This window comes from Ascidiella aspersa, chromosome 9 (assembly GCF_963924565.1).
Source record: "Ascidiella aspersa chromosome 9, kaAscAspe10.2, whole genome shotgun sequence".
In the NCBI taxonomy this organism is placed as follows: domain Eukaryota; kingdom Metazoa; phylum Chordata; class Ascidiacea; order Phlebobranchia; family Ascidiidae; genus Ascidiella; species Ascidiella aspersa.
The window spans coordinates 4,647,864-4,673,682 of NC_139455.1; the positions used below are offsets into that span (position 1 = coordinate 4,647,864).

At 35.8% G+C, this 25,819-nt stretch overlaps 1 protein-coding gene across 1 annotated transcript; it reads right to left on the reverse strand.

Annotated features, from left to right (window-relative positions):
- Nucleotides 1-1,188: 1,188 nt before the first annotated feature.
- Nucleotides 1,189-21,739, reverse strand: LOC146131985 (integrin alpha-1-like). The gene is made up of 25 exons (XM_083397168.1): nucleotides 21,725-21,739; nucleotides 21,267-21,393; nucleotides 20,445-20,565; nucleotides 19,452-19,555; nucleotides 18,532-18,709; nucleotides 17,347-17,522; nucleotides 16,655-16,722; nucleotides 15,508-15,670; nucleotides 14,336-14,421; nucleotides 13,372-13,620; nucleotides 12,398-12,604; nucleotides 11,227-11,533; nucleotides 10,293-10,444; nucleotides 8,231-8,448; nucleotides 7,612-7,753; nucleotides 6,951-7,064; nucleotides 6,359-6,447; nucleotides 6,033-6,131; nucleotides 5,206-5,320; nucleotides 4,737-4,844; nucleotides 4,166-4,300; nucleotides 3,869-3,982; nucleotides 2,959-3,048; nucleotides 2,024-2,158; nucleotides 1,189-1,296 (listed from the first exon to the last, which is right to left on the reverse strand). The coding sequence occupies exons 1-25, from the start codon at nucleotides 21,737-21,739 to the stop codon at nucleotides 1,189-1,191; spliced, it is 3,420 nt and encodes a 1,139-aa protein (XP_083253294.1).
- Between the last annotated feature and the right edge of the window lie 4,080 nt (nucleotides 21,740-25,819).

The following is a 25,819-nucleotide window of genomic DNA, read 5'->3' on the forward strand; positions in this document are numbered from 1 at the left end:
GTATTTGGACACAATGAATATATATATAAATTCAATAGTTTTCTGCCTCACGTAAAATAAGAAAAGTTTTGTACAATAAATAGTTAATCTTTATTAAAAAACAACAACAAATTTAAAATGCTGCATAGTCGGTAACATAGCATAAAAAACAAGGAAGTGCTGATAATAAAAAACAACGACCTAGAAGAAAAAACATTTGTTGTCGCCAAACTTAATTGCGCACAAAACAAAAGGATATAGCCACATCAGCGTTCATAGGCATCAGCTCGGTTTTCTAACACCTCACCTATAACAATGACAGCAGGCATTTTGAGGTAACGATGTTCACATCAGAGTTGGATTAATTGCATTATTTAAGTTCAATTGCAATTACAATTATACCCTTAAATATTTCAATTACATTACTATTACAATTAAAAACTGCAATCAAATACATGAATTACAATAATAAAATTGCAATTTACTTTTTCTTCTGCAGCTGAAAATATGGAAAGCAGTTTGTCTTATGGCTTCCCAAAGAAAATAACCACCGTGAAACATTAATTATCCAAACTTAATGTTCTCGAAATCAATGTAGTGAGCAAAAATTTCAGCAAATTCGAATTACAATTCGAATTACACAGAATGAAAATGTCTCAAATACAATACAATTACAATTAAATTAAAACTGTAATAAATAAGGGGAAAGCGGGGCAAAACGGACCCCCGGGGCAAATCGGATCCCTCACCTTTCTCATTAACGAAATTCATCTTTCTCGTTAACTTCTTTCAGTTGATACCCTATTCATCAAAAAATATTTTGTGAAACTCGTAATGTAGCATTTATCCTTTAAGGCAGGGGTTCTTAAACTGGGGTCCATGGACCCCTTGGGGGTACGTGAGCCAGTTTTAGGGTATCCATGAAGGCCTAATTAAACTATTAGTGTATATTCAAGCAATATATTTTTCAAAGAAAAGATTAGCCTATAGTTAAAAATAAAACGTGAAGTTTGTTTGTATTATGACGTCATCACTAAAAATTTCTTGCATTTGCTGGTCCGTGCGAAGCAAAAAAGTTATTTAGGGGTCCGCGGTAAACAAAGTTTAAGAACCCCTGCTTTAAGGGGTCCATTTTGCCCCGCCTTCCCCTACATTAATTACAATTACAAATTCCAAGTGACCTAACTCTGGATGACATCCGATACAACGTTAGTTTGCGATTTCGTACGGATGCTCTGCTGTGCTCGGTTGGACGTTATCTTCAGTTTGTCTAGCTTCACGCGTCATTTCGCCGTACTTGCTCTTGAAGAATCCGGTCTAAGCGTGCATTACAAGGATAAAGCACATAGAGTCGGTAAAGCCACCTGCTTTTGGGTTAATGTGATGTCGTTAAGCGTTCAGGTACGATGTTACATGATCAACGATAACGAAATTAAGTTTTTTTAAAAGTGACTTGTTGAAGTTCAAAAAAATCCAGTTATTGATACAATGTTGTAGAGATCTTTGTATATGGCCGTATTTGTCTAATTCTAAATAGAGGAATCAGGTGGCACTGTATAAAGCCAAATTGTATTTTATGATACTTTGACCCGATGAAGCACGGTTGTGCGAAAGCTTGTCGAGAATCAAATACAATTTGTCTTTATACAGTGCCACCTGATTCCTCTAATGTTGTAGAGATGTCTTTTCGCGAGATTTTCTACATATTTTGGTCAAAACGAAGTCCTTACACAACCTTTTTGGAATATACAACTCTTTATATTTCGAATGGTAAACAGGAATTTCTATGTTATTCGCGTATCAAGTTAATTGTTGCAACAGACAGAATAATCCAAATTTTGCATCAATGTTTTGTAATATTATGTGTGTCGGTCAAATTTTAAAAAATAAATACAAAATGGCTGAACAAATCCGTAAACACGATTTATTAGCGATATAGCAATACCCATGTTTCAGTTATAAAAGCACGTTTCTAGTCTATAAAATTAGATTAATTATTGCATTGGGTCAACACACAAAAAAGTACCAAGAAAGAAAAGTTTACCTTCCACATAACTAGGATCACAATGGCCAGAATGGCCACGCCCCCTAAAACCCCTCCAATGATGGCACCGATGTTGGTTTCAGGAGGTTTGTAGACTTCCCTTTCTGGAATGGTGGATCGAACTACAGTGGTAACCTTAAAAATGTATACAGAAAAGTAATTTTAATTATTGGTAATTTTTCACTTTTGATTGGATAATTTGAAGCAAGTGATTCTATGGTTTAATTTGATGGATAGAAAAACTTTATAAACTATACATATCCATGTTGATGTTGAAAATGAATAAAGAGTTATTCGAAATTTTCAAAATGATACCTACTCCTGTATGGGCTTGGATATTCTTATTACGTTATACCTATCCAAATACAGTTGTTTTATTAGACCCCCAGTTCTAAAATGTTTAATTCATTTTGGCAACCTTAGAAGATGTATAAGGAAAAGCAAATTTATTTATTGGTAGTTTACTTCAATTTGAGGGTAAGGTATTTTATGGTTGATTTAATCATTAATGGATAGAAAAACTTTTTATAATACACCTGTGCGAATAAAGCGGTTTTGGCAACTCTACAAATATACTGAATTGATTTGCTACCGCTAGATTGTTTTGACATATTCAAATGAAATAGTTTGGGATTTGCTTGGAGTGGGTACTAGAGGTAAACCTTGAAAGTCTGACTGCACGTAAATTTCAAGAAAAACTTAACATATATATTCGTAAAACAATTTCAGGTAGTGAGTTAAAGAAAACAAATCTTAAAAAAACTTTTAAAATTATATCTGGTTTGTTTTGTTATAACTTGTTTAGGCAATTAAGATTACAGACAACTTCTTTAGATATACACTGTTCAGCTATAGTGTGAAATTTCCCGGTGGAAAAAACCTAGAAAAAACGTACACGTATTGCAAAGCATATAACAATTTTTAAAATGTCTTACTTTGTTTTTGTAAATCTGTGCATCTGGGTGTAGGGGAAGTCCCGAGGCGTTTACCAGCAGTTCGCTGAACATTTCGGTCTTGACCGATTCCTACAAAAACAATAAAGCACGTAGCCTATAACTTATTTATTGTATAATGGATTATCACGGGCCACGTAAATAAAATTTTATCGCTTTTTAACGGAGGCTGTGGACTAAGTAACGAGTAATAACATGACGTTTTAAAACGAATGATCCTAAAACACTTGTTGTTCTCGAGCGAACTGCAGCTGGTGCGAGTATAATCGTCAAAAAATGCGCTTATTTGATTTAAATCAGCAATTTTTTTTTAAATTCAAAAGTCTACGTGAAATATTATTCACATAAAAGAGATTCGCAAATAGTTTGAAGTCACAGCTTTCATAGCTTAATTAAACAAATAAACTTTATAGAGTTTGAGTTTACACCGCGCAACAAGCCATAGTATATGCAATTATGCACCTTATCGTGCTATTACCATGCAGCTAAATAGAAGAAGTTTTGTATTTATATATTAAAAGTTTGCAAAAATATAATTTGCCATTGCCTGTGGCCACACCCTTAATCCGACCACGGCCGTAAATTTGATATAAATATTGGCGAACAACGACACACATTGCTTTGTTTACTTTTTACTGCAAAGAATCTTTTCCGGACGAGTTACAAAAAATGTTATGGCGGGCCCGAGTGGGCCTAAGACCACTCATTAAATAGACTTAGCTAACGTAAATAAAATAGGCGCATATAACCGGACAAACTTAAAATACCATTTTTCAACTATATGCTTTATTTTAAAGTGATTTCTAACTGGAAAGTTGGCTTATTAATTTGTTCTTTGGCAGATCGAACTTCTCTTACAAAAAACGCTTTACTCGATATCAATAAAACTCACCGGCGCTAAAGTGGGCAACCAAACTTTGAACGAAGCTACCAGCGTCACTTTGGTGCTTGACGTCATGTCCTTTAACGAACACGTCATCGTCCCGCAAGTGACGTCATCACACGTCTGCAACGAAACCGGGAAGGTCAACAAAAAAAACACGAAATTTCGTAAAAAAGTATTAAAGATGCAGTTTGTTGCGTCTTTACTCATAAAAGCAAATTAAAAATACACACTTTTATCTCATTAAAAAATATGCTATAGTAATACAATCAGTTTTAGTTAGGTTTGAAAAAAATTAGTTCTTGCCAGTTGACTTTTGAGCACGATTGCAGAAGGTTCTGGAAAGATCAGATTGACTTGATTTCCGGCAGTCTGGTTGTTGATTGCCAACCCAAGGGGGTTTACCTTGTCCTCGACATTACACAGGCAATTTTCAATCGGCTGCCAAAAAAATTTTTTTTAAAGATCTTATATGTCATACTTATCGGCATTTTTTAATTTTTCAATGTTTAGTTATGTATTGCATTGCAAGCATTACATTCCATTCACCCTAAAGAAGGCGATGTTGAAACTTAGGAGACCAAATTAAGTTAGCGATGAGTATTTTTAGTAAAAATAAAAGTCAAGCTTTTAATTTTTTTCGGGCAGATACCATGGTAAATCGTTATTTGTTGCATAAAAAAATGTTTACGTTACATAACAAAAATTGGTTGAGTGAAATTATACAGTTTAAAAAAATTCTGGAATCTGAAAAGTGGCCGAGTAGATTTCTTTAGTCTTGGCGGAGACATTTTTACAATAAAAAATAAAAATAGAGCAAAATAAATAATTAGCCCTCCGTCCTTAAGTGTAGCTTTAATACTAAAAACATCCATACCTGACATTGGAAATCATAGAGGTAGAACAGTGGATGAACTCCGAGGGATTTTGGCCACGTTAGTGTCATCACTGCCGTTTTGACTACCAGGGGTCCCAATCCATTAATCTGGTGAAGCATATTATATAGTTGTTTAAGGGGGTGCATTAGGTTTTATAAATTTGCCCACCCTTTGTTCTGTATGAAAAAATATTGCCTCTGTCTAAAGCCACCATAGAAAGCAATCGTTAAAATTCTAGTTTACATTATTTTATATGACTGTTGTAACTAAGTAAATTCAACTAGTGTATATTAAAGCTATTGTTTTTTGGAATAAAATGCATGAACTATTACATCCAAATATAATACTATTTCGCTGTAAAATATGAATTGCTATAGGTCAAATTAAATGTCTTCAGTTTAACCTGCCTATGAAAAATACAGTCAGTAGAACCTAAAAACGAACCTAAAACTTAAGGTAAAAACTTACAAAGTGTGTGTGACGAATGTTGGTTGACGGACCTCCAAGCACTTGGTCATTAACGTCTGTGGCGAAGTCGGGCGTCAAAGAACGGTTGAAAGCGATTTGATTTTCAGAAGAAGATCTTTATGTATATTAGGAAAATGATTGATTGACTAAGTCGAGACTCCATAAACATAAAGCATGTTACCAACCATATCACGTTACAAATTAAACCAAATAAATTACTGTATCGTTTTAAAGATAAAATAAAAAAAAATGGTAAAGCGTTTGGTTTGGTTTATCGCCTTTCAAGGTTATTTTAGTGAGAACGGCAGTCATTAGGAATAAATCGGACGGTTGCAAGGGACAGATCCATGGGGATTGGCACGTGGCTATGCCTTCCAAACTTAACTTTCTGTCAATTTTAGCTACGTAAATGCAAAAATATTTCCCGCTACGCGCGAATCAGTGTATTGTGTTTTGGCATCTTCGAAAATGGAAGTTTCAGCAACTTAAACAATATAAACATTGCAAAGACATTTTATCGCTTCGCGCCTAGCTTTTGTATTGCAAGCAACAACTCTGAAACCTTAAACTTTAACAAAAATAAACGAATTGTATAGTTTTCCTAAGGACCTAAGGTTACTTTTATGACGTCACGTTAAGATGTAACTTTGTGACGCCACTATTTGAAGTAAATTTGTGACGTCACTGATTGAAGTAACTTTGTGACATCACGTCAAAAAAAATTATAGCGATCCCAAACAAAAATCCGTCTTTCATTGTGTTTAGACCAAACGATTCAGTCGAACATATCCGACGCGTTTCAAGTTGTGCTTATTTTAAAAACCAACCCTCCAAGTAGAAGTGCAGCTGAGTAGCGGACTTGTCTCGTGAAGTGGAACCTGTTGTTGCTTGGGTTGGAATCAATGGAGGTCGTGTTTCCCACAAGGCTGAACAAAATGCCGGCCAAGTAAAAATTTGGCGATAAAATTTTGAAAAAATATTTGTTTTTAAACCCAATACGTAATATACGGAAAACCAAATGCCTCTTTATATGGATATTCATAGCGAGCTTTGTCATTTACCTTTGTAATTTAAGTAAAAACGATTACATTGATATCAATTCAAACTACAACGAAAATGTAATTAGAAATCACATCAATGCCATCAAACTCACTTGGAATAAACCAGCCCGTTGATGGTGATATTGTCAACAGTTGCATTCGTGGTCAATGAACGAAGATCGTATTCAACCAAAAATTGACACTGAAAAAATGTTGATCAGAGCTATTAACATAAAACCAAACAAGTTGGTAGTGTGATTTAGGTTCAAATACTTCTAAAAGGATTTTGGTTTTTTAAGTAAAGTAAACACAGTACTTAGTAAAAGAGTAAAGTAAAAACAGTATTTAGTAAAAAGAGTAAAGTAAACACAGCATTTAGTAAACAGAGTAAAGTAAATACAGTACTTAGTAAAAGAGTAAAGTAAAGCAGTATTTAGTAAAAAGAGTAAAGTAAACACAGTATTTAGTAAAAAGAGTAAAGTTAATACAGTATTTAGTAAAAAGAGTAAAGTAAACACAGTATTTAGTAAAAAGAGTAAAGTTAATACAGTATTTAGTAAAAAGAGTAAAGTAAATACAGTATTTAGTAAAAGAGTAAACTAAAGCAGTACTTAGTAAAAAGAGTGAAGTAAAAACAATGCTCAAATTTATTTACTAATATTTGAAATAAAGTACTTTTATTATGCACAATACAAAATATTTTACCGCGTCTCCAACTTCCATGAGGTCAGTAAGAACCGGTGATGACATCACAAGGGTAAGTACCGTTTGACCGGAAGTAGACACGTCATCAATAAGGCTCACGCAATTCCCAACTACCTGTAAATATTAAGTTTAGTCATACCATGATACTACTAGGTATAGGACAGTTTTCCAAATCAGGGTGCGACTTATAATGCTGAACACTGTCGAAAAATAGATTGGATTCTTTGAATTTTTGGGGGTGAATTTATGATTGTGCTCTATTGATGTTGAGTACAAATAGCGCAATATGTCGTCAAGAAATAATTGTACATGGTTTACAATCGAATGACCTTATTTTTGCATTTTGCGTTTTTTGTTGCTTTCAACAGAGTGACATCATTCCGTGCCCTTTGGTATAAGCCTATAAGGGGTGTTACCTATTGAACAAATCGATCAAACTCCAAACATTCGTGGCTTCTGATTCTGGTAATTAAACTTTACTTTTCTTTTTTGCTGTTCATTTGCTGAATATCCGTACCAAACGATTTAAATTCCTTTAAAAAAAAGCTTTAATTTCATTGTACATTTGACCTCTTTTCAGGTGAAACTGCCCTCTTTTTAGGCAAAGGAAATAAGGTATAAGCCTAGTTTAAACAGCACTATTGCTTTCTGTTGTTTTTACATTGCTTCTTGACAAACTGCCCGATGTGATGTTGACTTTGGTGAAGTAGGACGGACTTGGACCGAGGTTACGGACAATCACCGAAACCGACAAAGTTCCTGTGTTCTTGGACAACACCAGTGGCTCAACTGAAGACGATATTCTGGTAATGGAAAAGATTTTGAGTTTTAAATGAATTCAGTCATTTAAAGTAAGACTGTATAATCTATTGCTTTTTGGATCGTAAAAATACATAACTATATAATATGTTGCTTCTCAACTAATAACAAATTTTACCTAGTATTTATCTAGTATTTGTAAGACGGTTTGTCTTAAGACATTGATTGCTGGAAAAACATAGCCTGTAATGAGATGTTGTCTCACAAGCTTGACAATGGCAAATAAACAAAATATGAATAAAAGGTGAAGATATTAGGACAATGTAAAAATAATAATAAATTGGTTAAATGTATTCAAAGAAATCCGTTCCCTAGACTTTTGTGTCAGATCACGAGGCTTCTTAGAATAGCGTATGAAATATTTCTTACCATTAATAGCCACACAAAGATTATAACATATATAAATGGGGTGCACTAACTGCCTGGTCTAACTTAGCGTATTCATCCCCATTTAAACTCACGAGAAGGAAGCGGTCGCAGACAAGTCGTGCTCGCATTTCCCTCCCGCGCAGCCAGTTTGAATCGACCAATCAGCGCTCGAGAAGTGATCGACCACGGGATCCAGCACGCCGCTGAAGTCTGTATCCTTGTGCTGATTGGTCAGATCGAAGGAGAACTTCGCTCTCAGTGCTGTTTGGAACCAGAGGGCCTGTGTGCTGTGGTCTCGCAGGGAAAATTTCTATAAAGCAAAAACAAATCAGTCACTGATTATAGGCTCCGGTCAATAGCTATAGTTTTTCGATTTCGTTTGCAGACTCAGTTCCACTTTGATAAATAAACGGCATTGCGTATGTACACAGTAAAAAAATATGATACAAACGGCGATCCCTTCAAACAATTAAAACACTCGTTTCAATATATGTTAGGTCCCACTATAGACTAGAGCAGGGGTCGGCAACCTTTTTTGCACTGCGGGCCGGTTTAAAACTGAAACTATGTCGCGGACCAGCCTACAAAACAACAAATATTCAGTAAAAAAAATTTATTACAACTTTTTTCAATGCGAACTTTAAGCTTGTTTTGCCGCAAAAAGATGCTCCCATTTAGGAATTATTGAACCTAATGAAACCCGCCGTTGGCATTAGGCCCGCCAAGCAATTGAACCCAGCCCGCGGCCTAAATAAAACTTTTGGCATTTACGTTTTATCTTAAATTACACTTGTACCATGAAATTACACTTGTATAGCCTACAATTATTACCTATTCCTACACCAGCTTGTTAAAATAAAGATATATATAAAGCATTCTTTTAAAGTCCCAGTTTGTATTATATATAATAATGTATTTCAAATCTCTTTTGCTATGATGTATGTTCAGTCCCCCTTACCATGCAGACCCTACACGACACTTTCTAAAGTTATTAATACAAAAACTTTCATACGTACATGCCAGATTGGCTTTTTGCAATAAAAATATATGCATTTTTGGATTTTGCGTGCCATGTAACTCATATGGTCACAGCACACTAATTGTTTTGATCCTCAACGAGAATTTGGTACTAATTGTGTTTTTTTATCATATCGATCAACCGTGATGTATATTTAAACAAAAGTTAAAATTGTGTTTTTAATGTAAAAACACAATTAATTGTTTTGGACATTTTGAGGTTAGCTCGTACAGTTCAATCAAACAAACATTTTTTTGTTTAAATCAACATTTTTTTTTTGACAACCCTGCTACGGACCGCTAATATACATCTCGCGGACCGGCGGTTGCCGACCACTGGACTAGAGTACTAGACCAAGGTTCTTAACTTTTTCGGACCGTTTTAACCGATATTTAAAACCAAATTTCCCTAAAAAAATATTACCAGAAAATTTGTCAATACGAAGATAGTACATAATCTCTTTAAAAGTGCAAACTTTTTGGGTGCTACTATAATTGTTAGTAATCTAGTTTGCTAAATTATATTTTGATGAAAACAACATATATGGAGGCCTATAGTTGTAATAAATATGTATTAAATGCCGACAGTACACAGAGCGCATTGTGACGTAATAAAAAGGAGCTCTACACTTTTGTTTATAGTCTCGCTTGCGAAAAAGACCTGTGTTTTTTTTATTTTGAAATTGGCTCTGCTCCTAGCTGGCATCATTTTGTCACCCCCGACTAAAACGTGCTTTCTGGAGAAAATCCAAAACTACCCTTGAAACCCTAAAATTCCTCCGGAGTGGGAATTCCTCCCGGTTAAGAACTTCTACACTAGGACTACTGCATGTCACAAGAACATGTTTTGTTTTGTCAATACAAAAGTATGCATAATCCTTCCAGAACCTTTGGCATAGGATATAGAGAGACTATCATTTGAAAAAAGAAGCCGGTATTCAATGGAAAGAATGTTATTTTAAAAATGATTTTGTAAATAAACTGTGGACATTTTAAAGGCGTTCGCCATGCCAGTCTGCAGTTTTCTTGGGCCTTCAATCCACACAAAAAACAGGCCGGGCAAATGACTAGTAAGCGTCTATTAAAAATCGCTAAGATACACGGGAGCACAATTGACAGGCTCAAAATGACACTCACGTTCAGCTGTACATCGTACTCAATGCACGTCTGCACCTTTCCGACCATCTCGTTCGGGTTTCGCTGAGTCGAGACCTGGGACCCGAAGATTATAAACCGCTTCAAGTTAGCTTGGCCGAACAAAGAGTCGAGGTCAATTGAAACGTTAAAATCTGAAATATAAATCAAAAGCTGAAGCGGAAATACGTAAACATCTGGTTTTTGTATTAACTGATGCTTAATCTAATTTATTAAAAAGTGGTTTGTTTAGTACTTTGAACCAATATTTCATTAGTCAACCAAACTACGTACAAAACCAGCATATACACCCATAGGAATACCATTTAATTTAGCAACTATACCACCAAACAATAACTAAATTAAATGGATAATGAAAATATAAAGACAACAACCGTTTAAAAGACTAAAATATATTTTCTTCCAAAAACTAAAAATAAAAAAAATAAATAAAATAAAACACTATAAATAAACCGCCAACCAATCAGCGTACAAAATTATTTGTTTAATCAAAACACATTGGTAAAAATATAATAAAAACAACATACCTATATACAAAAATATAGCCTATTCGAACATTCTTAAAGTGAATTTTATTATCTGAAAAGAGGGTCTGATAACCCCTCGATGTAGGGGTTTGTTAAAGTATTGTTCTTTTAAAAAAAAAAAGTCAAACCAAAATAAATAAAATTATTAAAGGTGTTTTTGTTATAATGGATATTTGTACAAGGGTTTATTTACAGAAATATTTTTCGTTTTATAACACTTATATAAAAGTATACGTATATTATATAATATCGACCAGTAAAAGCAACTGAAAGAAGTCCGCCCTATAAATGCCATTTTTATTGAAACTCTAGAGGGCAGTGCTTCAGCTAAAAAGAAAAAGATCGTCCTACAATAGTTTAATGCTGAAATTCATTCATAAAAGAATTACCGAAGTTTGCTTGTTCCAGCGAATTCCTCAGACTAGCGTTCAAGCAGGCCTTAACAGTCGAGCAGCTTTCGTTGTACCTCGCCGCGCACGCCATAACGTTGACGTCACTGGCGTGCAACGTCACTGATGACGTCACTTCGATGATTGGCCGGCTCCTGAGCACTACCACCGTGTCGCTGGAGGGCGCCGCGGTGATCACATCCGGGTATTTGTCGTCGAAGTTGACGTGGCTTCCGTTAAGCCTGCCAGTTAAGACAGCAGCTCCGAACTGGATGAGCGGGACGTTCAGGGACTTGCCGAGAATTCTCTGTCGAAAAAAAAACTTTGACTGTTTGGATGGTTGGGTTATGTTTTATTTTGACTGGTTAAGAGACATATGGTTCGAAACGAGAATTTGAATCGAAATAAACTTCAAGCCCTACGTTTTACTATAGTAATATATTAAATCATTCAAATGAGCTAAAGCACTTTGGGAAGTAAGGCATCTCCCGCAGACAATAAAATGTTAAAGAAAGATTCTTGTTTTCGTTTCAGTTGTTAAGACTGTTTATAAAAAAGCATGTATAAAACATATATTCATTTCCTAAACTTATTACAGAAATATATATTTCGCCTTATGAAATGGCATCGTCAATTCTTAATTCTAATGGAATCTTCATTCATAAAACAGTATTAACATCACTATTCAATATAAACAGTTTTAACATCACTATTCAATATAAACAGTTTTAACATCACCATTTCAATAAATATTTTTTCTGCAGTCTTAACTTCATCCTTCAAATGACTCATAAAATTTTACAACTGACGAGAAAAACCAATCAAATCAATATTCATTTAAGTATGACGCTGCAGCCATAGCGAATAAATTCGATTAGCTTTGCAAATTTCAGTTTTAGGCAGTTTTCCTCATTAGCAATATTTTTATTTTATTACCACAGACCCCAATTGCATTCTCGTGTCGCCAGAGATCTTTAGCGTGTAATGCTTGCCCCAAATCATCGAATGACGTCATTTGGCGTGGAATATCGCCGGGGTAGTGAATTTACTAAACACAATGTCCATTTTTGCCGTATATATCGGCTAGGATTTCAGCCAAAAAATAAATTAGTGTTAATCTTTGGCGGCCTCAAATCATGAATGCAGTCAGGCCACAGACCAACGTTTCTACCTGTTTCCGCGATTCCGTGATGCCAGAAGCCGACAGATAGTAAATGTAGACGGCTCCACTGCTCGTGGGGGTGGCCTCTTCCAGGGGGGCACCGATGATGACGTCATTATATCCGTTTTGGTCCACGTCGCCCACCGACCCCAACGAATAACCAAATCTAGCCCCAAGTGCGTTTGATCCGGAGAGAATAATTGGGGATGAGGTGAGCTTAAAAAAAACACTATATGAGGGTAAAACAAACTTTGCAAAAACTAACTTGTAAAAATAAAACAGGTATATAGGCATTGAAAGCTAAAGCTAAAAACATGTTGCTTATATTTATATTAAAGGTCCATTGCATTTTAACTATACCTCTTAGTGGTTAATCATATTAAAATTAAAATAAATGTAATGATTTTTTTTTCTTATTAGTACAGCATTCCATTATAATGTCATCAGAAAACTGTAGGTTCTACTTACTTATATGACATTCCAACTATTGACAATATGTTAATTGCAATTTAAAAATTATACATTGAAAATGGATCATCTACTTTTCGACAAAAGAAAACAAGTTCAATATGAAATGCATTCCAGTTTACAAAACTATTCTGTGGAAAAATTCTGCAAAAATCTTTAGACGATTTACATTATTTTAAAAACGGAATGATTTTTTTGACATGGAGTCACCAAAGTGCATACGAGTGTTTTTTTGGCGTATTTACCCAATTCCGCGGACCAGGTTTGCTGGTCGACCGTAATAGAGCAAAATTAAAAGATAAAGGGTGCATTACACCAATTTTGCGCCTAGGGCACATTCAAACATAAAACATTCCTTTAACAATGCCTTGATATTTGCTTATGTGTCTTGTCGATTAAATCTGGCACATATTTGGCAGGGGTGCCGACGATTTTTTCCTTTTGTTAGTGCGCCGCAAATGAAGAAAATGCGTATAACTGCTTTAGTTTATACAAGCATTTATCGGCGTATTTACCCAATTCCGTGGTCCGGGTCTGCTCGGGTCGTTCATGTAAACAAACACCCTCCCCTGGTCGAAACCGGTGACGTCAGAGTAGAGGGGGGCCGAGACCAGGAGGTCATCGTACGAATCCTTGTTGAGGTCAATGGCCAGAAGGGATTGGCCGAAGTAGGCCCCAATCTGCCACAAACTGCCCAACGGGTGCAGGGAATAGTGGTTGTTTGTGGCAGAGGTTAAGGGGAGCAATGGCGGATAAAACAGGACCTGAAGTAAATGGTAATTTTTAATCAATGCGGAAATGTAGGCTATTGCATATCGTTCATTTGGCATGAACTTCTAGATCAAATTTGTAGTGTTGTAATGACTTATAAGTCGATGACTTGACTTTATGGCACTTAAGTAATTGTTTTAAAATGACTTGACTTGGTTCAAGTCTTTTTGGTAAAATGAAATAACTTACCTCAAGTCTTTTGGCAAAATGACTTGACTTAGACTCAAGTCATTAAGTCAAATAACTAGATAGAAATCAAATGTTTTTATAAAAAAATTTGTTATAAAATTTAGCTATTTATCTTGTTTTTTTCCACTTGCAACAATTTGCTTGCTAGATGTTGTTTTGTGGTTATTTGCGGGTGAGGTATTGATTGACCGAGTTTACCAATTTTAAATCATCTTGGGCAACTAACGACTTCGACTTTTCCAGTACAAATTATAAATCAGATTTTCCTGCCTTGTTAAGAGTAAATAACTACATCCTTAAAGTAAGATGAACAAGGTCTAACGAAGATTTCAGCCATTTTAGACACGAATAAACCTAAAAACGGGGAGGACAATTAAAATATCAAAAAGTGCGAAGCAAGCCATGCAAAACGTGTTAACATTAAACTACAATTTTTCTCTTCCTAATGCAACTGGTTATACACACTTTCAATTAGAATTTTTCGAGCCTATAGGTTTTGTAAATATTATCTCGCCTCACCTGTCCCCGAGTCATATAGCGAGGCATTCCGCTTGCAATGAGCTCCGCATCTGAACCGAGAAAGTTGCCGCTGGACACTGAATATCCTGCAAACAAGGATAGACTGGTTTGTACCTGAAGCTTTAAACGCGCAAAGAATGCTTAGTGGAGATATATGCCTGCTTTAAATCTGTTTAGTTCTAAAGATAGAGTGTTTCTTAGCATCTAGGGATGTCCAATGATGTCAGAACCGATGCCAAGTGGATGTATAGGTATACTCATTAGATAGGTTGGTATGCAATACCAAATTATTTCAGGAAGTTTAGTCATGACTTGCGATTAAACAAAGCATTTGTTTTCTTGAAACGTTAATTTAATAAAAAAAATAGTAGGTTGACATCTTGAATTAACTAAATTCGCTAACAATAAAGCTAATTTTGCCGAAATAACCTGAACAATTTCCTAAATGCTTTAATTTCGTCCATTTAGCTTTTTAAGGACGTTAATGACGTCATTTAGTATGGGGTCGGATTTTGTCGAAAATATCGTTCCTCGGTATCGGATAAAATCTATCGGACATCCCTAATAGGATCGGACGTAAAGCTTTTTTAAACAATTTTATTGCCAAGTTTGCTAACAAGTTGACCATAGGTAAACCGCAAAATACATTATAAATTAAATTCACCGAATGGTACGTAAAAAATTTACCTATATAGCCTACTTTATTCACTTAAGGCATTGAAAGAAGCGATTTTTGACAGATACGATAATCCTTATTAGCCTAACGCAGGGGTCAACAAACTTTTTTCATAAAAGGGTCGCGGACAGGATATAAAAAATTGTCGAACGTTAACAACTTGACGATCCGAAAAATATTGAAAATATAAATAACTTTCCAATGAAAATGTAGTGAGCCTTAATAAATAGTCGTTTAGATTGAAACGTCATCAAAATTGAGTTTTGAATTGCATTGGACAACATTTTAACATTTTAACTGTATTTATCTTTTTTAATAAAATATGCCACAGGCCGCTTTAATTCACTTAGCGTAGCGGATATGGTTTTGTGATCCCTAAATAACATTTCCCGTTTTGTCACCCGGTTTATAAGTTATTACGTCACACTTCTCCATTGTCATGCTATTCAAACATCGCGTCAAAACACGCAGCGTCATCTCATTTTGCGTGACTCACCCAAGTAGGAGTCCCTCAGTGACGTAACGTTCTCTGTTTGCGTAACAATCCCGAGCTCGGCAAAGGTGAGCGAGTCGCCGTACTCGACCGAACTCGGAGCGTACTCGATCACGGATCCGACTCGGTCGAAGGAACCGACTGCGCCGGTGTAGAAGTTTCCACCCTGTCGAGTAAATATGCGTTAACGTTACTCTTTAATCAACATGGATCCAAAACTGAAGTATTTTTTAGCGCCATAAATATTTATTTAAAGTACATTAACTTTGATGAATACTTGTTGTTTGTTTAAATCAGGAGTTAGCAAACTGCGGCTCGCGGCATATTTACTGAATGAAGATGAAATACAGTTGTTGTCAGAATGCAATTTAAATCTAAATTTCGTTGAAATGTAAACTGTAGGGCAATTTGGTAAGGCTCTCTACAGTTTTTATTTCAGAGATATTTATATTTTTTTGTGATAATCAAGTTAATAAACTTTGGAGCATAATGGTTGGAGGTTGTAGTAAGACGTAATAAGAATATCAAAGCCCATACAGAAGTAGGTATCATTTTGAACGTGTCGAATAACTCTTTATTCATTTTCAACATAGAGAGAAGTCACTGATGGTAGGTGTATATATAGTGCTAAGACAGACATCAGAAAGAAGGAAACGTGGATAATCTAAACCGGGTGTGCGGCGATTAGAAGGTAGGTCGCCGATAGCAGATAAGGCCGTCCTGGCGACGTTCAAAATGATACCTACTTCTGTATGGGCTTTGATATTCTTATTAAGTTAATAAAGTTAGACAAAAAGTTTATTTTCGACCAGCGATCGTAAATCCTGAGAGATATCCCCCCTGCGATAATCAGGCCTTAAAATTGTCCGGCCTTTTTCGAAAAAAGTTTGGTGACCACTGATTTAAAAAATATTGTATGCTGAAATAAAGTGATAACTGAAACCTTTTCCAACTTTTCTGGCATTTTCAAGAAAAAAATATTTCAAAATTTTGAATACGTTTAGCTTTTCTATTTTTTTCTACCAAAATATATCCAATGACTTCCTGGATTTGAACCGATTATTTTGGTTTCATTTTTTATCCTGTGCAAATTTTAGAGTCAAAAATAATAAAAAATACCAAAAGTATGCTTGACAATAAAACAAATTACCTTTCCGTGATAACCCGAAATACCAACTTGACATTGGTAGAGCTCGTTTGTTAAGTTGGTTGTTGTCCCTGTTCAACAAATGCAAACTAATTTAAATTTTCTGTATTTTTTGTTTTTCTTTACCTAGAGCTAGTTTATTTAATGATATTGAAATCTACTTTAAAAATTAAATTCTTGAAGATATTTATCGGTACAAATTTGCGTGTCGAATACGATGAGAAAAACTTTAAATTAAAGTTATACAACAAACAGGTTATACGGATCCCGGGTCGCAGCTCGGTCATAACATTTATTCATTTTTTTATGAATATAGGTGACCCACAACCGGTGAGGATCTAGGATATTTGTTTGGTGGAAGGACGTCACAAAATTACGTCATAACGTGAAGTCATAAAATTTATCTTGAGAACACCACACAATTAGTTGATTAAGTTTTAGGTTGGAGCTGTTACTTAATAAAAAATCTACATTAAAAAGGTGTTATCGATTCACACAAAGCGAAAAAACGCCTCATTTATAACATTTCAGTTGCCTAAACTTTTATTTCCGAGTGTGCGATAGGACACACGACGCCTTTGGGGCGAATTTAACAAAATGGGCTGACATACTAAAAAGGAATTTTTTTTTTCATTTACCTAGTTAAAATAGCCGAAATACAGTATTCAGGTGTGTGTTAAAACCGCTGACTTTACCTTCGAGGCCACTGACCACGGTTTCCTGAATGACCTGACGAAGGTTGCTGAGGATACTGCTGAGCTGGTCGAAGCCGTCAACGTACAGCACCCTCTGTTCGTTACCAGCAATATCCCTCAACTCTTGCACCTTGACTCTACCAATCCCGACTGCCATCATCGTGATTCCCTTGTCTCTGAAAAATAACACAACGATTCGTTTCTTCTTTCTTACAACCCTTTACACTTCGAAGCATAAAGTGTCAGTGTTTTTGGTGACTTAGATTTTTCCTCAAGTGCATTTAAGTCACTTTTTTTTTTTTTTTTCGGGGTTGGATTTTAAGTTAGGGTTTACCTTATTAGGGGAGTTAGTGATGAAGTTAGGGGTGGGGTTCGGGTGAAGACACAGGGTTATAAACTTTGTTTTGGCATTTAGCCTTATTCCAACGGGTTTCGATCTTTTTCCGATTTAAACCTTATTTCGACTCCAAGGCGTTATTCCTGTTTTGAACTTACTACGACGATGATGTTCAAATTTTAGTCTTATACTGTCAATATGTTAATGACTTGACTTGAGTGCACTTAAGCCATTGTTTTCAAAGACTTGACTTGACTTAAGTCATTTGGGAAAATGATTTAACTTAATTCTTTTAGACAAATGACTTGGTTGAAATGAAGTGTGTTTTCATTAAGCATTTTTTCTATATTAATTGTGGGTATTTATTTAAATGTTTGCACATAAAACAGTTTGCTTGCTGTGTATTGCCGTTTTGGATGTTTTAGTTGAGTTATTTCTCATAAATCCGACGGGAACGTGTATTTTTTTAAAAAGGACTTGACTTGGCATGGACTTGTTATTTATTCAAAAAGACTTGGCTTTGACTAAAGTTAATTTACAAATTACTTGACATTGACGTTATTTTACTCCTCGGGCAAAATTTTAATAAAGTGCCAACTTTTCGACCAACATATTTGCAACTAAAGGCGAAAACATCTATTTATATATATATATATATATATGACAAAATAAAAGTTTTATCGTTTGTCAGGTATGATTTCGCCTTTAATTGCAATTATATTGCCCTGAAGAAGATTGTCCGAATATAGGTGGTCGAAACGTTGGCACTTTGATAAAATTTTGACGGAAGAACAATCTTACAATTAAAACAATGCCTGGCAGCAACATTATATTCACTGGTTATTAACCTCGCAGCTTGAGCTTCCTTCTTGGTAGTAGCAGGAAAATCGGAGTCGCCGTCCGTGACCACTATCATGAGGCTGGGGACGGTGGGCCGGGCCTTGAGGGCAAATTGAGATGCGGCCAAGAGGATCCCGGCGTCCGTCCGGGTAATACCCTTTGTCCGGAACACTTTGTCGACCTCGGCTGAAAAAACGACAACAATGATCTTAACCTCAAAATCTTAACCAGCACTTGTTTTAATCATACTGTGCCGAGTTTAATTTTTCTTCTGCGCCAAGGTTTTTCGGGCCTGTAATCCAAAGATTGTCATAATTGCGGGTCTAAAAATAGTTTGCGCATTGTTCGCGGCCCAGCGATGTTGTGATAACTTAAATCAATGACTTGACTTAAGCTACTCTTTTTTAATGACTTAACACAAGTTCTGTTGGGCAAAATATTTGGACTTGACTTGTAATTCCTTTGCCAAAAGCTTTGTTGTTTAGTGTTTTAATTAAAACGTCTTTGTAAAAACAAAATGGGTCATTTTACTGACGGACTGCTTTTATCCAGTGGTTAAAGTAAGATGCGACTTAACCAACTTTTCCGGTTAAACGGCGTTGCGATTAACGAATTTTGGGGCAGGACTGCGGAGTCGGATTAGAGATCGGGACTCGAGTAAGATTTCAAAAGTGACGCGAGTCCCGAGTCCGACTTAATATGCAACTTTTTTAGTTACGTAAATGGGTGAAATGCTGGCTGTAGAGTCAAAGTTAAATCTAAACCAGGTGGTAAATTGTAAATGAAAGGGTTTAAAATCATATTTGAATTTCTTTTGTCAGTTTGGTATCGGATTGGGGCCGATAACACCCTAGTATCTGAGATTACCGATACTACCCCTTGGCAACGGGAATTGGCTTCGATCCTATCTTATCGGACAAATGCTTACCAGTAAACTGAGCAAAGGTACGCTGTACCAAGTTGAAGCGAAGTAGGCTTGAAGTACCAAATGTGACCATTCCCACCCAAACAGAACCGTTGTTTACAAGGCCTCTGCGAAAATAGAGAAAAAGAAGCTACTTAGTTGATTTGGCACACTGTCGTAAACTGCATGTTGAAGTCAACAGAAATATGCCCGTATGAGAATCGAACTCACGCCCTTGGGGACATACGACCAGTCAAACACCTACTAATATATCAGGTACAGCTCACAAGTCATATACCCTTACTTATGTCTTACAGGAGTTTTAATACCTGGTTGCTCTGTTGTGGACAAGCTATTTATTCAAATGATGCTGTTTTTCGAGAATATTTTGAAAAGATATCATAAAAATATAAATCCTAATAACATGGCCATTGTTAGCCAAACGTTCCTTGATGTCTTTCTTGACTTGTCGTGTTAATAAACCAAATGTAACGACGTTCTAATCAACAGTTATTTTGAAAGACTTTCGCTAGCGCACAGAGTACCTTTTTGAGAAAACGAAATTACGCAGGACATTTAAAGCAAGGTTCTTTCTATTAACAACGGCAATCACTTTTTAGATAAGTAATTTATCTAAAGTCCCACTCAAATCATTTGAAAAACAAAGGGGGAGTAGTCAAGTCATTATAGTACAGCTTGTCAACTAGTCAAGTCACGTCATGTTGGTCAAAAAACACAAGTCAAGTTAAGTCATTTGAAAACAGTGACTTATGTTCAGTCATTGGCTTAGGTCATTACAACACTGGAATACGCTTTTTCATATCTGCGTACTCTTTGCTAATTGCTAATTTTCTGAAGTTAAAATTATATTTTAGCAAAGCAATTTTCATTTTTACGGAGAAATAAACCCTTACAACAAACGGCACCATGATGCATTCAAGGAATCAGTTTAATGTAATTATCTGACCATCTGTGTCGTTTCAAGGCGATTTACCAAAACGAACTTTATATACTCACTCAAAACCCCGGACAACGTCTTTAATCCAGCCTTTTGCGACCTCGAAATCGGCGACTGTGATGCTGGTGGACTCGTCCACCACGAAGAATATGTCCAGGGCAGACACGTTCTTCGGACACTCTACATGACAACAATTTGTAAAGCTTATACCGTCTTTCAACAATGCACAGTGCTGGTTTCAAACATGCTTTGACAAACAAGCTTTTGTCGTAGTCTTAGTTAGAAATTCTTTTTATTGGAATTTTTTTTAAGGTAGAAAAGGTCTAGGTTGGATAGCAAAACATGTTTGTTTTCACAAATTAATTTCGTCATAATAGTATCGGACGAGTACCGATACTATCACTTGACATCCGGTATCGGCTTCAATACGATATTATCGAACATCCCTAGTCAGTTAAAATACTTGGACTTTTCATCAAACAACCGGTTTAGCTTATCAGGCCGATTTACAGAAAAGCAATATTCTGAGCAATCGCAAAAAATCGCTTAAAAATCTAAAATCGATTTTGTTTTGTATGTAAAAAAAACACTAAAATATTCCAGCATTTAATTATATTATTGGTCTCCTACTTTTCAAAAAATAAACAATAAAACATTTCAACAAATAATTATTATTGGTCTCCCACTTTTGAAAAAACAATCAATAAATGATTCCAATAAATAATTATTGGACTCTCACCTTTGAAAAATACAAACAATAAATTATTCCAACAATTAATTTTTGGACTCGACAATTAATATTTTGAAAATGCTTGAAAATCTCAAACGCAAATAGTTTTCAACAGTCCATAATTGTCACGAAAAGCGTTAGGCTGACTCACGGTGTGGACACGGACTGGTCAGTTCTTTTGACGTATCAGTCGCTATGACGTAACTATGACACACTCCATTCATCCGTTGCTCGATGTTGTCTTTGGGGCAGGTGTACATGTAACGGTTGCCACACACCTAATGTAAAAATATTTGACAGACATGTAAAACAGTTCACGCTAAAATGTGCTTGCTGAAATTTTGTTTATATCAGCAGGGTTTGTTATAAAGTTAAATAATAATTCATTTATTGTTTGAAATTTAGTTTTTCAATGACTGTTTATTAGGATTTTTTTAGTAGGCTATTCTAATGTCCATGTTTCCAAAAACACTTGGATTCAAATAACTTAACAAACTAGCGACTTAAAATAGAGTAAGTGGGCCAAACATTCAAAGGCCCAAATACGCATGTTTTACTTGGTTAACGGCAAAAAGCCACAACTTACACTTTGACAGAAATGAATATCACCTCGTTTCTTTCCATACTTATACACATTAAATGTGGAAAAAAATAGGGTAGGCTACATTTAAGAGTTTTTTAGTATCACTGCACGCTGTTCAAGTTTCTAAAATCTTGACTTGACACTACGAAAAGAAAAAGCATGTAAGTATAAGTCGTATGCGCAACTATATGCAAAGGAAACTAAGCTAAAATACATTCAAGGGTAGGGCGACAAAAGTCTTCGGCCGCCAGGTGTTAGCAAACTAGCATAGGACGCAATATTATGAGGTTTAAGCTCGCTGGCTTCTTAAAACGGGCGATGTCCTATCAAAGTTGTATTGGAATGCGAGTTTAGCGCAAGACGCGGAAAGTTTGTGCAATTAAGTAGGTAAAATAGGTCAAAAATCAGGCAAACGAGAACTGACACTAGAAATGATAAAAAACTAAAACACACTCTATCGTAAGAGCCACATAAAATGAAGAGTCACATGATTGGCCACCTTTTATAAGCAGGCAAAAAAAATTGGTTGAAGTTTACTTACCACCAATTTGTTTTCCCTGGCGGATAAGGAGATTCCTAAAGCTCCGGTTTTGTCTATAAAAAAATAAGTCTTGCATAAATGCGTCACTAAACCACTGAAAAACTATTGAATAGATTTAACTAAGAAACTAATACTATTTGCATCTGTAGAAGTATCTATCTTACCACACTTCATGTACAAAAATCATAACAGACGACACTTTACGATAAAACGTAAACAAAATCCAGTATAGTTGAGTGTTCGAAAAAGTGCAAACCTAATAATCGTCCGAGTATCTCTTTTTACATTTATTCCAGGCTGCGCAAAGTTTTTAATTTGCTCGCGTTTTTCACAACTGGTGGGAATATTTTACATTTTCCTGTCCGATATGATAACAAAATACCGTGGCGTTCGAAAGATTTTTTTACCTTTTTTACCTTTGTTTATAAACCTATTTTTTAATTCACCTTTAGGAATAAAAGGCCGCTTTAGATCACAAACCATGGCTGAAAGAAACACAAACTATTTGGTGTCTGATGGGCACCAATAACACCCGATAATCAAGTATCGTTAATACCGCTTGGTATCGGGTTCTGGCCCCAATCCAATATTATCCTACTTTCCAGGTTTTTATCACGAAACTGAGGTAAAGTAAAGAAAATAAGGTAAGATGGGTTTCTTTTAATCGACCAAAACGTAGGCCTGGAATGCCTTAACAAGTCAGTTAGGTCAAAAGACAGTCCTCTTGACAAGCTGTTTCCACTAGTGAGCAGCAGGTGCCGCTACGGAGGTTATAGGGCCGAGTTTCAACTGTGTTGGCAGAAGGTAATTTTTCAACCTTTGGTTGTGATGTTAAAGTATTATTTGGGTTTAGTTATACCGCCCAAAAAAAGGAAAAAACAGGTTTAGGAATTTGAGGAATAGACTTATATTTTTTATCTATACATGGCATAAAACAATCTATGATTAAATTAATCCATCGGTCGTGTTTTAAATTTGATTTGTTTAACTAGCAATACTCACTGAACAAAAAAAGTATTTATCTCTGTTGATAGCGGTGTTCCATAGAATATATAACAGAAATACAAGACCTAAACGGGCAACAACATACAGGTTGTCACAATTAAGCTTTACACATAGCCTTATTCCCATTTAAGTAACACTGCTCTCAAAAACGTTTTATCAAAAAGTTGGAAAACTCACCAAAGGTCAGGTTCCGGCCGCAGGTTTGGACACCGTAAGTGTTGCCAGGAACCAAGCAGTGGTATACCTCGCCTGCGTTCGCGTTTGCGTCGCTTATTCCACCGGAGGGCGCACCAATAAATAGGAAACTCGCCTCTCTGAAAAAAGATAAGCAATGATTCCCTTTAATCGTTTGGTAAAATAGAATCTAACCAATGTACTTTCTGCAAAAAGGCTCGGAAACCGAATACCACCTGGTTTATTTGTGTCCTGACGTGTTTATTCTGGGAAAACGTGAGCACGTGGTTAAATATGGAACTACAAGTATCGTGTATTTCATCCCGGGCATTTACTCTTGGGAGTACACAAATATGAACCGTGCAAAACATTTGTGAATTGTGTTCTTTTACGTGCAAGGAATGCCATTTATCAACTTAAATATGCCGACAATGCCCCGATGCTATCTTCTGTGCGAACTTCCGGGCAATATTGGGCTTTAAAAAGATGAAATACGGCGATACACAAAACTAAATGGTCGTAAACTGCCTATAAAAGCTTTCCTATTGTAATTTTTTTTTCTTGTGCTTTTTTGACATTTTATTTAATACTAATAATAATAAACATGAGCATGAAACTATTAATATCGCCAACTATTAGGATACTAAAGCTATTGGCATAGGTTCTGGAAAAAATTGGTCCTCATTTTTTTAAGGTTAAATGTTCGTAAGGCTAATAGTGATATAGATCCAGTATCAGTAAAATACAGTTTTGGCTTCAAAACGAATGACCGAGCCGAGTCAATATGTTCCTTGTGTGTTTTTGTAGCTTGGTTTGCAAAATTAGGCCTTTAGTAAAAAAAAGTCTAGGTCTACAGTAAGTTTAATCCGTCCCTGCCTACAGGGCTTCCACTCGGAAATAACAAAAAATGTATTATGTTGTATACAATGGGACTTCAGCCATAAGACCGAGATAACTAACGTCAGAATAAAACAGAATTCGGAATAAGGCCAAAATAGGACTGATACCTAATGATATTAGTACCGTCTAAATCAGAATAAGTCCTAAATCCTTCGAAATAAGGCCTATAACGTGAGAATCTGGCCTAAACAACACTTTAACTAACCCCGAACCCCACCCCTAAGTACATCACTAACTCCCCTAATAATTTCAACACTAACCCATTTTCTAACCCCACCCATTACTCACCAATAACCCCAAACAGGACCAAAATTCCGGTGGAAAAACAGTAGCCCCTGACGGCGCCGGTCAGACTAGGGCGTCCAAACGTAGTCAACAAAACGGCTCATGCCATACTGATGGCCCCCTATCGTCTAAAACCCTCTACCCACAGGTTATGGCGTTAATTTGGCCATTTAGACCTTCTTTCGATGAATGTAGGCCTTATTCCGATAATTTTAGGCCTTATTCTGATGAATTTAGGACTAATTCCGAATAATTTAGGTCTTATTCAGACGATTTTCTTATGCGGTACTGGATATTACTTTTCTTTTTAGGTCTTACTGTGTGTTTCCATACAATGGTCCCCGGGTTTAACTCATGTTTTTCGTAAAACGAAAAAACGATTTGTAGAAGCGTTAGAATCAAAGCTCTGCCTCTATTGTAAAAGTGCCCATATACGTAAACAAACGTGTGGATGAACATTTAGGAACAGATGTGGCTTACAACCATGCGCTATATCAATGAATCACCACCGTACACGCGTCCAATCCGCTCAGTATACAGCACACCTAACATGGGTTTGACTAGCAATTCATAATACAAACAGCAATCAGCCTTCGTATAATCAAGGTGTATTTCCACAACTTACCATATGTAAACAATTCATTTTAAAATGCTTAAGTGCCAGTCAAGTGCTTGGAAAAATGATTTGAGTCAAAGTAAACTATTTTTAAAAAAACAAAAAAACATGTCCCAGTCTAAGTCCCAAGTTGCATAAGCCAAGTACCAGTCATTTTAGAGCTAGTCAACTCATTGACATAAAAATGAACATTTTACTATTAAAACCGATAAAAATCACCTGATGATGAGCAATAAATCAATCAATAAATAACAAAAACGCAACATTAAGCGAACAAAATGTTTTACGTGCAATTTAGATAAACAACCTATTTAAAAAAACATAGTGAAAACACGCCATTTTAACACAGTCTTTTAATCAATGACCGAAGTCCAAGTCAAGTCATTTGTTTAAAATATTAGAGTCAACCAAGTAATTTTGCCGAAAAGACTTGAAGTCAAGTCATTAAAAACAGTTACTTAGATACACTCAAGTCAATTCAAACCATTGCCAAGTCATTAAAACACCGTCACTTACTGTGTACTCCTGACAGCCAAAGAGGCACCGAAGTGTTTTACTGCACTTCCATTAAATTGCGGCCTTATCAATAGATGCTTGCTG